This window comes from Larimichthys crocea, chromosome XII, assembly GCF_000972845.2.
Source record: "Larimichthys crocea isolate SSNF chromosome XII, L_crocea_2.0, whole genome shotgun sequence".
NCBI classification, from domain to species: Eukaryota; Metazoa; Chordata; class Actinopteri; family Sciaenidae; genus Larimichthys; species Larimichthys crocea.
In genome coordinates, this window is record NC_040022.1 from 29,499,105 (window position 1) to 29,514,983 (window position 15,879).

At 43.2% G+C, this 15,879-nt stretch overlaps 1 protein-coding gene across 8 annotated transcripts in view; it reads right to left on the reverse strand.

Moving 5' to 3' along the window:
• shank1 (SH3 and multiple ankyrin repeat domains 1) overlaps positions 1-15,879 on the reverse strand; it is a 46,179-nt gene that overhangs the window by 22,330 nt on the left and 7,970 nt on the right. For all 8 annotated transcript variants that reach the window (XM_027285730.1, XM_027285729.1, XM_027285727.1 and 5 more), the window contains exons 2-14: positions 13,397-13,600; positions 12,746-12,817; positions 12,456-12,564; positions 9,979-10,133; positions 9,067-9,234; positions 7,491-7,607; positions 7,080-7,157; positions 6,385-6,451; positions 5,996-6,165; positions 5,108-5,229; positions 4,665-4,813; positions 3,147-3,260; positions 1,974-2,049 (exon numbers count right to left, since the gene is read on the reverse strand). In XM_027285730.1, the coding sequence (XP_027141531.1) occupies positions 1,974-2,049; positions 3,147-3,260; positions 4,665-4,813; positions 5,108-5,229; positions 5,996-6,165; positions 6,385-6,451; positions 7,080-7,157; positions 7,491-7,607; positions 9,067-9,234; positions 9,979-10,133; positions 12,456-12,564; positions 12,746-12,817; positions 13,397-13,600 (1,601 nt within the window). The remainder of the gene's footprint in view (positions 1-1,973; positions 2,050-3,146; positions 3,261-4,664; positions 4,814-5,107; positions 5,230-5,995; positions 6,166-6,384; positions 6,452-7,079; positions 7,158-7,490; positions 7,608-9,066; positions 9,235-9,978; positions 10,134-12,455; positions 12,565-12,745; positions 12,818-13,396; positions 13,601-15,879) is intronic.

Here is a 15,879-nt window from a genome sequence, read left to right on the forward strand (position 1 = left end):
ACTGACCAATCAACCAAGTGACATTTCCATCCCTATGAATCAAATATAATCTGTATCATATGAGCCTTGAAAATGCACATCGACCTTTCCTTGGATTTCACAGTCCAAATGAAGAAAGTTAAAGCGTGCACAGAGGTCATCCTTCACAGTTTTATTCCGACCTGCTTTGACCCCCAAAAAACGATGCATATGTTTCTTTTCATCCATTTGTAAACAAAGTATGCTTTTCTTCATTCGTCCGAGCTCTTCATCCCCCTCTTGAACCCCTCCTCTCCCTTTAAAGCGCCCTTCACTGTCTGACCTCCAGATGGAGACACCACAGGGTAGAGAGGGTGATAGAAAGAAAATTAAAAAAGTACAGGGGGGTTAGCGATTCAGTGATGAATAGAAAGCGAGGGAAGGATGCGGAGATGGTCAGGAGATGTGGCCAAATATAGAGGCTTGAAAGGAGACATAGGTGAGATATTACATGTACTGATAAAGACGGTGAAAGTAGGCCCGTGTGAGGGCGGCTCTGAGTCAGCCATGCCTGCCTGGCCAAACAAACAGGCTCTGTCTATGCTGCTGCAGTACATGGCTTTAATTATCCATGATGTGTGTGTGTACAGACATACGTGTGTGAGTTTGCATGGCCGAGTGCGTCGCTTGCATGAAATGTCACTGTTGATGAAAAGCATGTTAATAATAAATGATACTGCAAGAGAGAAACACACTAAGAGAGGGAGATTAAGAGAAAGAAAGGCCTGGAAGAGAAAGTTGAGGAATGATAAAGAATGATGACGAGTGAGGAAATGAAAAAAGAGGCAGCCGGCAGGATTTGGTGTAAATAATACATGTGATTGATAATGGCTTTATTTCTATGTAAATAATTCTGTCTTTGCTCAGTCCAAGTCACGGACACTGAAATGAGTTTGCCTCAAAGCGGCGCCGCGTTTGCCGTGATGCAGATGCGAGGCATTAAAGGGAATGACATTATATTAGGCCGAGTTAATGACGAGAAGTCAATATGGGGAGAGTTTCCCCGCACTCGTGTGTCAACAGATCACCTCCACGGGAAGATCCGGCCAAGTTTCTGCTGCTCAAAACGCTGATCAGGAGCAGTTTTCTGGTCATTTTCCCATGCTGATGAAGCTACAGTGGGTGGATGCCTGTCTGTATCAGCGCATGAAGCATAATGACCTTCCGTTAGAAGTCAAACATCTCAGTTGCTGTTTTTAAAGATGAGTTGCGGTTCGTTAGAAGACGCATCTGACAACACAAAAAGATATTTCAGGCACCAGAGTGATGTGAAAGATCTAAATACTGCAGCCTGACAGTGTGGCTTCACACAACAGCCAGACGTACAAAGAAAAGAACGTCCTCTAAAATCCAGATTTGACAAAAATATTTTGCCTGTCTGTCCAGGTTAAACTCAGCAAAACCCAGCGAGTCAAAACACGGCTAGTAATCCTGCGCCTTAGAGCATGACTCGGGCTTCTAGACCCCGAGTCAGCGAAGCCTCACACACTGTCACCCTGCCGCATGAATCACTCACAACACATCACATCACACAAATCAAAGCACCGCTGGAACGTATGAATCACAGCATGAATCATCTTATCTCAGTAGATGTCGACAGTATGTTACCGTGCAAACAAATCCCCCTCTCAACATGCGCTGTGCGTCTAAATATTGAGGGGTCATTGTCAAAGAGGCGTGAGTTTGATTTGTGGCGCCCGCTGGGAGGAAGGAAGTGACATCACACGCTGTGGGCGATGCTAGGAAACAATCAGTAGGTGGGGCAATAATCTGAATAATCCTCTTTATTTAACCAGTCTAATGTCACACCAAACAAACAACGAAGCACCCACCTGTCTCAATTTGCCCCAAATACCCCCCACGATCAGGGTCTCATTCATGTTTGCCCCTGCTGCTCAGAGAAGCTGTGCAGGCCGATGCTTCTTTGAATAAAACTCATTCAAGGCGACTCTTACCTGGGAGCGTCGAAGCTGTCGTAGGATCCCACAGTGTAATGGCGGAACAGCCTTTTGGCTCGTTCTCCACGGCTCTCTGAAACACAACATCCCAGCGACATCAGCACCTACGTTCAATCTGGGATTTGTAAGGATTGTTTTACAGCAGGTGTTGTCCAGTTAGTGTATTACTATAACTATAATAACATATCATCGTTACATGACTCTCTCTTTTACATTTGATCTAACGATCACAGGATCTATATCTACTACACCTGATACTCTATGTTTTATTGCTGTTACATCTTGTTTCTCATGTTCTCTTTTTATATTCTTATATGTCTTATATTTATCCTTATATATAAGAAATATTCTGTCTGATCTGATCTTTCCTTTGTGTCACAATTTGAAGACAGTCCATTGAAACGATAATCTCTAGATTAAGCAGTTAATAAAATAATACTTTGTTTTTTTAATACAGAATACTTTAAAGCAATGAGTCAAGAGTTTGATCTCAGGTCTGTGTTAGAACCAGTAACCAGTTAACTGGTTTAATTGAAAACACACAAACTGAAACATCTTGGTTCTGTCCAAAGGTGACAAAATCCACCTATCAGCACCTCTGAAGCTCACCAATTAACACATGACACCTCGTTTGTTTATCATGTACAAAAACTCAAGTGTAAAAAGGACACACTGTGATTCTGCAGGGTGTGTGTGTGTGTGTGTGTGTGTGTGTGTGTGTGTGTGTGTGTGTGTGCTGGACTAATTCTTGGCACAGAGCAACGACTCGCTGAAGTTTGTAGTCACCGTGAGGCGTCCAGGCAAGCAGAGATTTTTAGGAAAGTACAGAGTCCGGCCAAGAAACAGTTAACCTCATAACCCCTATAATAAGAATATTTCCCAAAATGTCAAACTATTCCCATAATACAATAACTTAGGAGCTTGTCTTCAATCTGCATGGTTACACAACATGGAAATTATCATCTTAATTCATCGTACACTTTTGCAGGACTGAGAATTAGTTTCAAATTCATGAGAGGGTAAAAGCGAAACAACTTGTTAAAAGGTGTTTTTCACCTCTGAAGTGATGTTGGGTGCTTTCCAGGATGAGCCTGCTGTGTGTGTGTGTCTGTGTGTGTGTGTGTGTGTGTGTGTGTGTGTGTGTGTGTGTGTGTGTGTGTGTGTGCTCACCTGATCGGTTGTCTTGGCTTCGTAGCATCACTTCCTCCACGCATTCGGAGGGGAACCAGCCTGTGCGACCCCGGACCGTCCCCTCCCAGTACCCGCCCTCGCCAACACTCAACACTAGAGGAGGAGGAGGAGGGGGGGGTGGAGAGAGCAACATGTCAGGAAAAAGGCAAAACAACACACACTGACACACACACTGACACACACACGCGCACACACACACACACACCAATGAGAAATGAACACACGAGAAGACAACAACGTTACACGGACAGTAAAAGAAATGAAGCAGACGCACACACGGACATGCAAACCTCGTACATACTCACCAAGACATACATACCTGGCAACACCTTAGACTCACTCACAAACACACACATATTCATACCTGCAGACATTGAATACAAACACATACAGAGACCTTACACTCATGTCAGGACATGGCCGTTTTACAAACTCATCTGAAGACATCTGGCTTGTATCTGGCCTGGGCGTTGACCAATGGATCCCTTTTACACCTGGTGTTAACATGCCTGTTTCTGTTTATGAATGCCATATCTACTGTTTTTATATCCACCTACAAGAACCTCTAAAATGCACTCATTAACGCGTTATATCTATATCGTTTTATCTGTGCAGGAAAGGTGGCTTATTTGCTTGATAGACATCTATCGTCTCGCTTAATTCTCTGCAACAAAGCACAAATATCAAACTTATGAAGCTTCGTGGGTTGAAAGTCCATTTCTCTGTAGTTCTGCTAAAACATCTGCAGGCTTGAGTGAATGTGGAAGAGTTTCTAGTACCAACTCTGCAGCCCGACACAGCTAATTGCCTCTGTTTTCATGGTCTGAATCTAATCATCCTGTATAACTTATAGACAGAAAACAAACTGCACCAGATCTTAAACGAGAGTGAATATTGGACTTAGTTAGGCGGCTATAAATAAAACGCAGATGGGACAGTCACGTGGCATCCTATGCCCTGTATCTGCTGTATGTGGAAGTAGGCATTTAAACGACGTCTTAATAAACCGATGGTTTAACCGGGATGCGTTTGTGTGGGATGTGCGGTTTTAGCTATAGTGTGATGGTCACTGGATGTTTGCCAGTGTAGTAGTAGATGTGATGCAGGATCTCGCTTAGTGTCCAACATACTTCATCAGTAGGCTAAATGGTGTTTGCTTAAAAGCTGCTAATTAAATCTCAACTCTGAAATTGTTGAACCCCCGCAGTCAGCAGCTTACATATCACAAAGGACTGTCTGGGGCCATGCCAAAGATCCAAACAGAGAAGGTCTACTGTACATGTAACCTCTTGCTACATATGTATCTTTCTATAATGTTGCTCTGCATGTTCATTCTTACAGGTGCAGTCATGTTAGTACCAGGTGTAAACACCGTCACAAACACCAACTCCCAACCAGACAGACACTTTGAATTCACATGGAAGACAGAAAACAGCATTATGCTCCAGCACACGTACATATTCACAGTGTCATGTCAGGAAATGCACGTATACTCACCTTTGACCCTGTCTCCCTTATTGAAGCTGATTTCTCGCTCTCCCTGTGCAGAGTGTGACCGAGTAGCTACAAAGACTCGTCCTGGGACGGCGCTGTAGAGGCGTCTCCGCTGGCCTGCGGTTTGTCCGGCCGTGCTGGCGGGTGCAGGCCTGGGTGGGAGGGAGAAGGAGAAGATATGGTTATGGAATTTTCTATCCTTTGTTCTTTGGGAGAAAGGGAAAGCTTCTGTCAAACTGGCTACTTTATTCAGGGAATTTGAGGATTTTTAGGACTTTGTCAGACCAGGCCAGGGTTCTCTAGGCTCGGGTTCCTCAACCCTCTTTCAGAATCTTCACAGATATCCAGTACAAAGTCTCAAAAGTGCTCAAACCAGCCAAAAAAGTTCAAAAAGAGCTTCTTGTTCGGCAGCATCTTGTTCACAGATGTCAGCTTTCATCACTCACGCTTGTCTCCGACTCTGTCTGCTCCGGTCCTCCTTGTCCCCGATCCGCCCTCTGGACGGGGAACGCGTCCTCGCCCCTCTGGGACTGCTGGAGCTCCGCAGGGTTCCTGTATGTTTATATCCCTGTGAGAGACAAAGAGTGAGAAAAACAGATGAAACGTGTTCATATGTATGTCAGAACATATATATTTATGTGTACGCTAACCTTACATTATTGTAACTACGCACTCTGTAACTTTCTCTGACTTCTACATCTCTGTTAATCATAAAATGTTTACAGATAACATCAACATGAATCAAATGATAAATATAATCATAAGCATGTTCTGTGAATGTCTCATAAATTATGCAGTTTTATTACATGTTGCATGTTTATGAGCTTTCACTCCACACATCCTGAAGGAGATGATGACGAGTGCCTACGCCTTCATGATTTATGTTCTGCTACTGCTACAGCATGCACAGTAATAAGTACATGCATGACTTATGCAAGAGGTTGCTGCAATGAACACTGTTCACCAGTAGAGGTTAATAAAGGTCAAACATTATATTGTAATATAACTTAAATGGAATCATTTCTGTATAAAGTGCTGGCAGTCTGTGCTTGTAAATTCGATCAGTAGATTAGTATCTACAACGTTACAAAAACAAAAGTTGATGGGTCAAAAGCTCCAGAACAACTACTAAATGAACTTTGAGGTGAGATCGTTTTGTCAGCTGCTGCTTCCAATGTCAGCAATCGATGTAGGTCAACGTGGATCAGACGTCAGAGAGGTGTTCAGGATCATGGACGTCTAATATTATAACATCACTGAGCAAACTTGAAGGACTCTGTGAAGACTAAATGGATTTTGTCTCTTTCCAATGTCGACAATTTAAACTTACACACCTGCACAGAGACGATGTTAGTCCCTGGAGCGTTGGGCACTGCCATCCAGTCCGGCAGGTTCATGCTGCTGTCGCTGTTGGCCCGGAGAAATGGATGAGGGTGGGGTATCGTCAGCCTCTGGGTGCTCTCCCGCCTCTGGGGGGCGTACTTTGGAGACTCCACAAAGGGAACTTGAACAGGAAAAGGTGAGCGTAATATCAGATCACTGCTCTTATTTTACACATCCTCGTACTCATGCACGTCTATAATTTCAGTTCCAACATGCTGCCAGAGTAAATGCATTTTTGTATTTTTTAATGCTGGCTAATTTCCTCTGTGAAGATCCAGCATACCATCTTAGATCAGTATAACGTCGAACACTGAGGGCCAGTCAGACCTCGGCTACTTACCCACATCAGTATCCCGGTGGTTTTTGATAATTTCTCCCAGCTCAAAATGGCCGGACATAACAGCCACCTGATGAAACACACACACGGACACACACGGACAATCTTTTAATGCACAAAATGTTTTTATTCAAGCTTTATTCCTCCCACACTGTCGTCCTAAACTTGCCTTCTAAGGGGCAAATGTACAAGTGATTCGTGGCCATGGCATGTCACATTTAATATAAATATACAGATCACATTCTCTAGATGTAGATGGTGATCACACATAAACATCCCTTAGTTGTTCCAGTTATTCATTTATTAATGTGTTTATGTGCTTCAGTTTTGCGTCCTGTCACATTTTTGGATTCACAGATGCTTTTAACCTTTTTTCTGGACAAACAGCACAGGTCAGCACACAATCCAGCAATCTCAAAGCTCTCTCTGTGTTGCCTCTTCTTCTCGAGAGAGACAGGGACACACACAAACACAACAGATTGTCTCAGCTGGCTTTTTCTGCACTGACAGAGTTAATGTATCCAGATTAACGGGTCACATGCAACCCTGCCACCTGGGACCTCCGTGTGCATCGCAGCACAATAATGGTTTAAAGTGAAATTAGGCCCTGGCACTTTCTGCTACGTTAACTTAATAAGACACTAAACCATACAACCACCCAACATGCATAATTACCCAGCCAGGCACTCAGCCATTACCTGAAAGGGGGTCTGCCCACTGTTGTTCTTTGTGTCTTTATTTGCTCCCCGGTAAAGCAGAATACGTGCACAGCTTTCCTGCAACAAACAGCATTGATTAATGAGCATTAATCATAAAAATATGAATTGTGTAATCACTGCTTAATGTAGAAATGCATGTCATTAGTTCACATGTATGCACTGGCTTTAGTAAGCACGATATTTTTGACTTTGTGAACGTTTCCTCGTGCTGCAATCTCACCGCAAATATAAGTCTGTCTGTTGAGAAACAATACACAGCATTATTCAGACTTAATCTTCAAGTGAAATTAAGATTATCTTTTAGATTTAGATGTCTTTGACTTGCATGTTTGAAGCTTAAAGCTGTTTTATACGAGCTGAGATTTGATCTCAGTGACAGAGTGTGTATACCTTGTTGTATAAAGCACAGATGTGCAAGGCAGTGTTTCCAGAGGCATTCTGGGAGGAAGAATCGGCCCCATAGAAGAGGAGGTGCTCCAGATGCTGCGAGTTCCCGTTCTGACAGGCCTGAGTGAGGACGAACAGATCGTGGAAGAAGGATGGAAAGAGTTTATGAAGGAGGTTAAAAAGTACAGATGAGTAAAAAAAAAAAATAGGAAGGATTTTGAGAAAGAGAGCAGAGAGGTGAAGAAGCAAACAAAGATGGAGAAGAGACAGCGACACAGAGAAAAGAGGAACAAGGTGACCTCCGAACTCAGAGGGCGAGAGAACAGCGAGAGCTCCAATAATAACAACAATCGTAGTTCATTATTATCATATGGACACACACATCATACAGTCAAAATCTATAATCTACATGCATGATCAACTTATCTTAAGTCTTATTTTATTACTTTGGTCACATCAAATGCTCATTTCTGATTGGTCGGTAGCTCTCTATTGTATATCAGGACACTTTTTAAACTGCAGGTAATCACAGCAACACTACTTATTTTATTTAAAAGATATATATGACTATGTCAGCGTAGGATTTCTTTATATTCTCTGGAAGGGACAATAGTAGAACCTTGACAATGAACAAGACATAAGAAAATCATCACCTACACCTCAACCTTTAAGTGCAATATCCCTTACATAAGTAGCTTACAGGTGGATTTGCTGGTTGCTACAGTGTAAGGAAACATACTGCATGTATACATGTATATATACACAGTATGTAGAAAAACTGTCTGGAGGGGGCAGACTGGATTTAGTCGAGGTTTTTAGTGCTGATTGATTGAGACTTCTAATTTTGAGGTGCCATGTAAGTATCCAAGTTTAAAGACATTGAGATCCAATTCAAAGATCTGAGTATCAATGCTAAACTTATGTCAAATCCCACTCAACACACACACACACACACACACACACAGTCTGAGATGGAGGCCACGAGTGTCTACGAGAGCTGAAGAGACAGACGCTGATGAAGCGTGGGCGATCCCACCGAGACAAAGAGGTTGATACCTTTATTTTTCTGTCCACTTCACTGCTGGAATATGAGGCCAGAGTAGCAGGGTGGGTGGGATGAAGGGTGAAGGGTGGAGTGTTTCATGGCATGAATGGGTTTTTGTTTTGCTTTTTTTTGGATGCAGACACACACGAAGAAACTGGAACACAGAGTAGACTGACACATTACACACAGGATGAATGCACACACTTGTGTAAAACAAACAGCGGTAACTAAAACCCCAAAAGGCAGGACTTCTTTTTCTGGTGCTTTCACACCACCACATCTTTAAATAGACACAAATTAGGCCACTGACCCCATTAGATTGAAATATGTTGCCCCGAGCACCCTCTAACAAAAGTTTTGCTGTTGTAGAATTAACTGTATACACAGCACATGTGAGATAACACACCTGTGATTAAATACTTTCTATATTTGCATCCATATCCTCTGAATTCTTTATAAAAAAATCTATAGAAAACCCCTTAAACAACTCTCTAAGGAAGTCTTTCTCACACACACACACACACACACACACACCTGATGTGTCTCGTCCCAGCCGTTCTCGTCCCTGATACCCAGCTTGGCACGATGGTAAAGGAGTGTTTCGCAGCAGGAGGTGTCTCCTCCCGTCAGCACAGTGTGGTAGAGCGGCGTCAGCCCTCGTCGGTCCTTATAGTCCGGAGACGCACCGAGAGACAGCAGGACCTAATAAGGGAGCATAATAACGTATGCAATTATTACTCTGCAGTGAAATAATGATAACTTTTATGAGCTATCAACACAATAATAAAAAAACAAAAGCAGCAAGGACAAATATCTTAAGGTGGTTTCCAATTTCAAGTGGAGGAATATTCATGGAGTTTTAAATCAGGATGGGAGCACATAGCCGGGGGTTCAGAGAGGTCATGTAACACCCGAGGCTTGGGAGGATTTTATATTCAATCAGAGTGTGCTGTAAATCTTTACACAGTTCAGCAGCTGTTTCTTTCCTTTGTGGAAAACACGGACATGACAATGCAGCACGTGTAATTATCTCCCTCTGAATGAGTTTCCCCTCTACAGGTACGAGTCTTTTTCTCAGTAATTTAAGAGCTGAAATTCTGGACAAATGCCTAAAAAATACAAAGTGTCAATATGCTGCACACATTTAAACCAGACAATCTGAATTTGAATGTCTTCTCTGGTTGAACAGAAGAACAGATTCCTTTGCTTATGTGCATTTTGTGTGTGGGTGGGTGTGGATTGCTGAGTGAGAGGGTCTGTTTATTCTGTCTTCAGCTTGTTCACTTGAACATAAATGAAGATAATACTGCATCAGTTTCAGGGCAAGTATCCATCCTGCAGATATGCACCGTGGTGTAGGTGGAATTTTCTCCTTTTGCAGCGTGACAGTGAAAACTCATTACTTGTTGATGTTAGATAACAGCATTCCTATAGACGGAAGTTTACCAGCAGGGCTGTATGGCGGTGGCCTCGAACAGCCTTGTGTATCGACGTGAGTCCATCTTTGGCGCGGAAGTCAATATGAGCCCCTCCATCCACCAGGACCCGGATGGCCTCACCTCCACCCGGCTCGCACTGCACCGCCAGGGACAGAGGAGTCTCTGGCGGACACACACAAGGAGATTCAAATAAAGTTTTTAATGGTCACAAGGATGAGTCAAAGAGCAGGAGCTCAAAGTCAAATGATTCAGGGGGGGGCACTGGCCAGATTGTTTGCTCATAGGGGGGGCTGCTCGAACCTTCAGCAATAAATCTTAAGTATTTACACTCAGACTCCTCTGACCTTGATCCGAGGTTATATTCTTGAACAACAGGAGGTTACACAGACAACACAAACTGTGCTGAAAATCACTTGTCATTGTGACTAATGTGTTCACTGAAAGTCGACTGTCTCTAAAATTAGGTGCAGCTTGCTTTACATTTATACCCTGTGGAGTTTTTTTGTAAACAAAAAGATTATTTCGTTATTGCATTGTTTCTGTGTGTAGTGTACATCATCTGGGAACCATGAACGTCTGCTAAATTTTGATGTAGCTAAAACCTAGTAGTGTGTCAATTTCTATATGACTGACATCATTACAACTATTTATATGAGCCACACACTATCTTTATTATTATTTTAAGCTGCTATCATCTCATTTAATTATTTTATGTCTGTTGTACAGACTGTGGAACTGATCACGAGGACCCAGAACCTGTAAGAGACTCACTCGTCTAAACTGCGAGAACAAAAATTATTTAAATAATCAATTGTCTTTTTGTGAAAGTAAAAAAAAAAAAAAAAGTGCGTATTTAAAGTTGCCTGATCTAGCAAGAAAGTTGCTAATTGTTGCCTAATTCTGCAGCTTTAATCGAAAATGTAATTGTTCCTCTAAAATGGCCTCATGACTTTTAGACAGAAGGACAGTTTCAGAGCTTAAAGAGGAACTCCCTCTACACAAAAGACAACAGTTCTAAATCCAAGCCAAAGAAATGATTCCCAGATTAATTAACTCAACTGCACACCCTGAGACGATTCAACCAACTGTAAAATCTCCTGCCAGTTCCCCCTTTTCTTCCCCGGGAGTTACCTCCTGAGATTGTTGTGTTCCTACAGGTAGCACCGTTATCTTCCAAGTTAACGCCAAAGCAGTTTTTCCTACCAGTGCATTGACACTTTGCCAGTTCGCCTACGCTGACATCAGGCAACAAAGAACCTCAATCGAATTATTTCAGAATAAAAGCAACGCTGTGTCACAACACCTTTAACCGCACTTGAACTTCGGCGAGAAAGTTGAATGGGTGGCGCCGAGAAGAATGAAAGCGTTCAGTGTGTTCCCAGTAAAAACAGGGTACAGAGCGCCGGCTGCCATGACAACAAGAGACTTTTTGGCAAAGAGGAAAACGACTGAGAGCTTTTATCTTCCAACCAGCTTCTGCAGATACAAGTTACCATGTCAGGACGACTGAGGGAATGCCCATTAAACGGTTCCACTGGCAGAGATGGAAGTGAGCCCCCGCTGACAGGAGCCACGTTCAATTGTTTTATGTCCTATTAAAGGCAACTCAGTGTGGAAAGCAAGAAGAAGGAGCGAGCGGGTCAAATGTACATCCCAGGACCAAAGAACAGTGTTTTTCTAAATGCTTTGATCGTATCTTAGCGCTGCCCAAGACCCAAATTGTTTCTGGACTAAGTCAGAACATCTTGACATGACCTCAGAATTAAGAAAGAAGATGAAACCACTTGAAGCCATAGTTAGATTATCTTCTGCAGATTTGATTCTAAACTCTTGTTAGTTTTACAGCAAATCTAAGATGAATTCATATATTAAAAATTTTGTTGCCTTTTATCATCAAAATTCATCATCAAACCCTGACGTTCAAAGCAGCAACAGCCACCTCAATGGCAGCAAAGTGGGTTCATCTGTTGCCCCCTGGTGTTATAAAGCAGAAGTGTGTTTCACACCCGTGCTGACAGGCTGTGTGTTTGTGTTTTGACACTTGCTCCCAGAGCGACTGGAGTGACACGGAGCAGCACGCTGCAAACTGTAAATGAGCCGTCTGTAAGCAGAGCTGAGGGCAGAGAACGGAGGGGGGAGGTTTGTTATACGCAGAGAGTTTAAAGGTCAGTTTATACAGCGGAGCCACAGGTCAGAACTGAGGGTGCTGAATCTTAAGTACGTCTGTTTGACTGACAGACAAAACAATTCAATAGATAGAGAGAGAGAGAGAGACAGATGAAGGAAAAGATCTGATGGTATGTAATGAGCTGGATCTGGAAGTGTAATCAAACTAACAACAAAAAAACGATTATAACCAATAATCAGTATTCTTTGTGTTCAATGCACCGTTGTTGTTCTCTGTGGATGAAGTGAATGGAGCTGAGGAAAATGCTAAATGACAGACGGGAGGTGAAGTCCTCGGGCTCGTGTGGCACTCCTTACCACCGGTGTCAGAGTCCTGATAGTTTGGATCGAGGCCTTTGTCTATGAACTTCACCATCTTGTCCACAGCGCTGGTTTGGATGTAATCCATGAATTTCTTTAGGCTGGCCTGCAGAGGAGAGAAAAGTGCTGCTGTTTAACAGACAGTACAGTATAGGACATGCATGCCCGGTGACTCACACTCATGTATACACTTACACTGACGTGCTTTAAATTCAGTGCATTTATAGAAATGACACAAGCAGCCGAGCCCTTCAGAGATCCACTTTCAGGATGAATGGGTTTCATACCTTTGTGTGCAGTTTGGCCAGTTGCTTCTCATCCAGATTGGTCTGTTTGTACACCCTGGTCTTGTATCGAAACTAACCCCGAGAAAAGAGAGAGGAAGGAAGGAGTTAATCCTGACACAGAGAGCGTTTGTCCTTAATTCTCTTAGCTATTGGCCTAGATCCACAAAATGGGGCCCGCAGATTTATTGTACAGAGACACTTTATCTGGTTTGCTATACAAAACCTCCTCTTCTACTTCACCGAGGACAAGAACTGTGAAAGAAAGTGTCTGGCTTTAGAGCAGTTTAAAGGTGGTTTAGAGCCTCCGCCGGGTCATAATATAGAATGGAAAGAAGGCGACTGTACACACTGGATAAGAGATTAGCGGGTGTTGCACTGAACAGTTCTGCGACACTCCTCTAAGAAGAGGATAAAACCTCATTCATAAACCAGATCTGCGTTAAATAACGTGCTTCCAGTAGGTGTAAAGTGCTGCTGTGTTCTGCTTCAGTCATCTGGGTTAACCTTGAGTAAACTGCAGCCATGTGATGTGAAAGAAAAAGCTGGTTGTAAAAATGTATTTTAAACCCTAAATAGAGGAAGTCATCACATCAGAATCTGAATAACAGTGACATCTAGAGGACACGCAGGCTCCACCGACTGCAACCGCACCTCCAAATATGGTACCCCTTTCTCAAAGGACTGTGGATACTCTCTGAGCAGCCTCTCCTCCTCCAGGAACTTGGCATCGTGGCCATCTGTGGCGGGCTGGAACAGACCGTAGTTCAGGACGTCCCGAAGGGATTCAGTCAGGGAGCACAGGACCTGCTGCTTGGCCTTCCACACTGTGGCGTCTGGGTTGAACCGCAAACATTTCTGCAGGAGAGACAGGAGAAGACGTCGCTGAGCTTTAACCTCACAGAGCAGCGATCATCAAGCTGATAAAGTTAATAAAACTCAGCTTAAAGAAGTGATGTTAAAGCCGCAGCCAGACTCAGTTCACTGACTTTTCAGTAATCTAAGAAATACCCGAGAGCATCTGCATGATTTTACAACATAAACAGCAAAAAGAAACTTGTTTTGCAACATTAATATTCATTTGAAACTGTTCCATGAATCATCTCATGACCCCATGAAGTTTATCTTCGGCCGAGTTGTAGGACTCAATCCCATGGCAGTGCATGCTCTAATCTGACTGACTGCAGCACAGCGAGGCTGTCTCTCCCCTCTGAACCAGAAGGGGGAGACAGCACCAGAGCGAAGCGGGTGATTCCCAGTGGTCTCAGTCAGCAGATAGGATGTGAATGGCAGTGTGGTGCAGCTTTAAGTGTCTCCGGTGGGGTCGTGAATGGCCAAATGCATTACAGCTCAGAGGCAAAGTCAGCAAAGTGAAACATAACTCACTACACAGATGGCTGACAGAAGGTTTTTGGCACTGATCTCGCTCTCCCTCTCTCGCTCTCCATCTCATTTGCCCAGAGTGGAGTTGAGTTGTTCTCTGACCTTGAGGCAGCAGCAGGATGATTGGCCCATGCAGAGTGCAGCCAGCTGCAAGGATGTCTGCCTGCTTACTGCATTACTGCATGGCTGCATGTCTACAGCACAACACGTCTTCTAACCCAGAACACTTGCTCAGTCATTGTCACTCATCTTAATCTCTTCACACAGTGTGTGTGTGCGTGTGGCGTGTGTGTGTGTGTGTGTGTGTGTGTGTGTGTGTGTGTGTGTGTGTGTGTGCCCTACAAAGAAAAAAGAGCTAAAACCCTGCACGGGTTTTTTTTTTTTGTGTGTGTGTGTGTGCAGAGGAGTAACATTTTTTTTCTTCCTCCCCCTATTTTATCCACTGTCTCTGTTCGCGCACAGCCAACCCAGTCGCCACGGCAACCGGTTCATTAGTGGAGCAAGCTGCTTGTTGCCATAGAGACATCCCTGTGTTCCCTAGGAGATAGGGTACTGGGAGAGTGTGCGTGTACTTGTGTGTGTGTAAGTGTGTGCATGTTTTTTTTTTTTTTTTTTTTTGTGTGTGCAGCATGTGTGTGTGTGTGTGTGTGTGTGTGTGCAGAGTAAAGGGGAGGGGGATGTCTAAGTCTTTGAGTATGAGAGTGAAAAGGGATGAAAAGGTATGTCTGTTTGTATTAGATTAGGTTTCACACACACACACACACACACACACTCACAAGCCTACACACTGCACTCACAGTCCCAGTAAAGGATGCGGGCAAACACACTCTGAAATGAATCACAGTCACAGCAGGAGAAAATGAAGGTTACGGATTCACAGTCATCATGCAGGAGGAATATTCCCACAGTGAGTCAAGATGAACAATTACAGAATTATGAAACACTGATAATTATCATAAAACGAAGGTTCAGATTTCTGTCAGAACTTTCTGTGTGCGAGGCTTCACATGGTTGGAGATTTCAGTGAGGCGGCCGTGCTGCTTATTGATCTGTATACCTCCAGGACTATGATTGATTCTCCAGCTTCTAACCGGCCGGCCAATTAAGGCTTCGAACTTGGCTGTGTAAACAGTTTTCCCCACCGCCTTTATATTACAGACATTCATACTGTTGGTAATGCAAGAGCACAGCGTGTACACTGTGCTTTATGAAAATCATAGCTAAACTGTCACAGAGTGCAGCTTGTTTAAAAGCTCCAGTGTGAGCAGTGCTCTCTGGTGGTCAGACAGCTCTGTGTGCTTTGTAAAATGTCTATGGAAGATGACAATAGTGCTTCAGGGTCCAAACACAAAAAATATAAATGCTAAGATGATGTTTGTCCTCTCAATTTATGCTTGTCTAGCTCGTAAGTGCTAGTAACTGGTACTGACTGTATTTCAGTGATAGACTTCAGGAAAAAAAAGTGTACAAGCTTTACAAGTAAAAGTCCTGCTTGAGTACTATCGGCTCAATGTAGGACTACGAGTATCAAATGTAAAAGTGATTGTTCTGCAGAGAGATATTATTAGATTGTTAATATAGATGCATCATTTTACTGTTATAGCTGGTCGAGGTGGAGCTGGTTTTAAAGTTGCACTGGTTGTCAATCCAGATCGGCCCCGCAAAATAAACTTGAATGAGTTGTGAGATTATTAATGAGCCAGGAGAGAAGAAAACAATGAATTTTAATAAACAAATCTGTTATAAAAATTAGG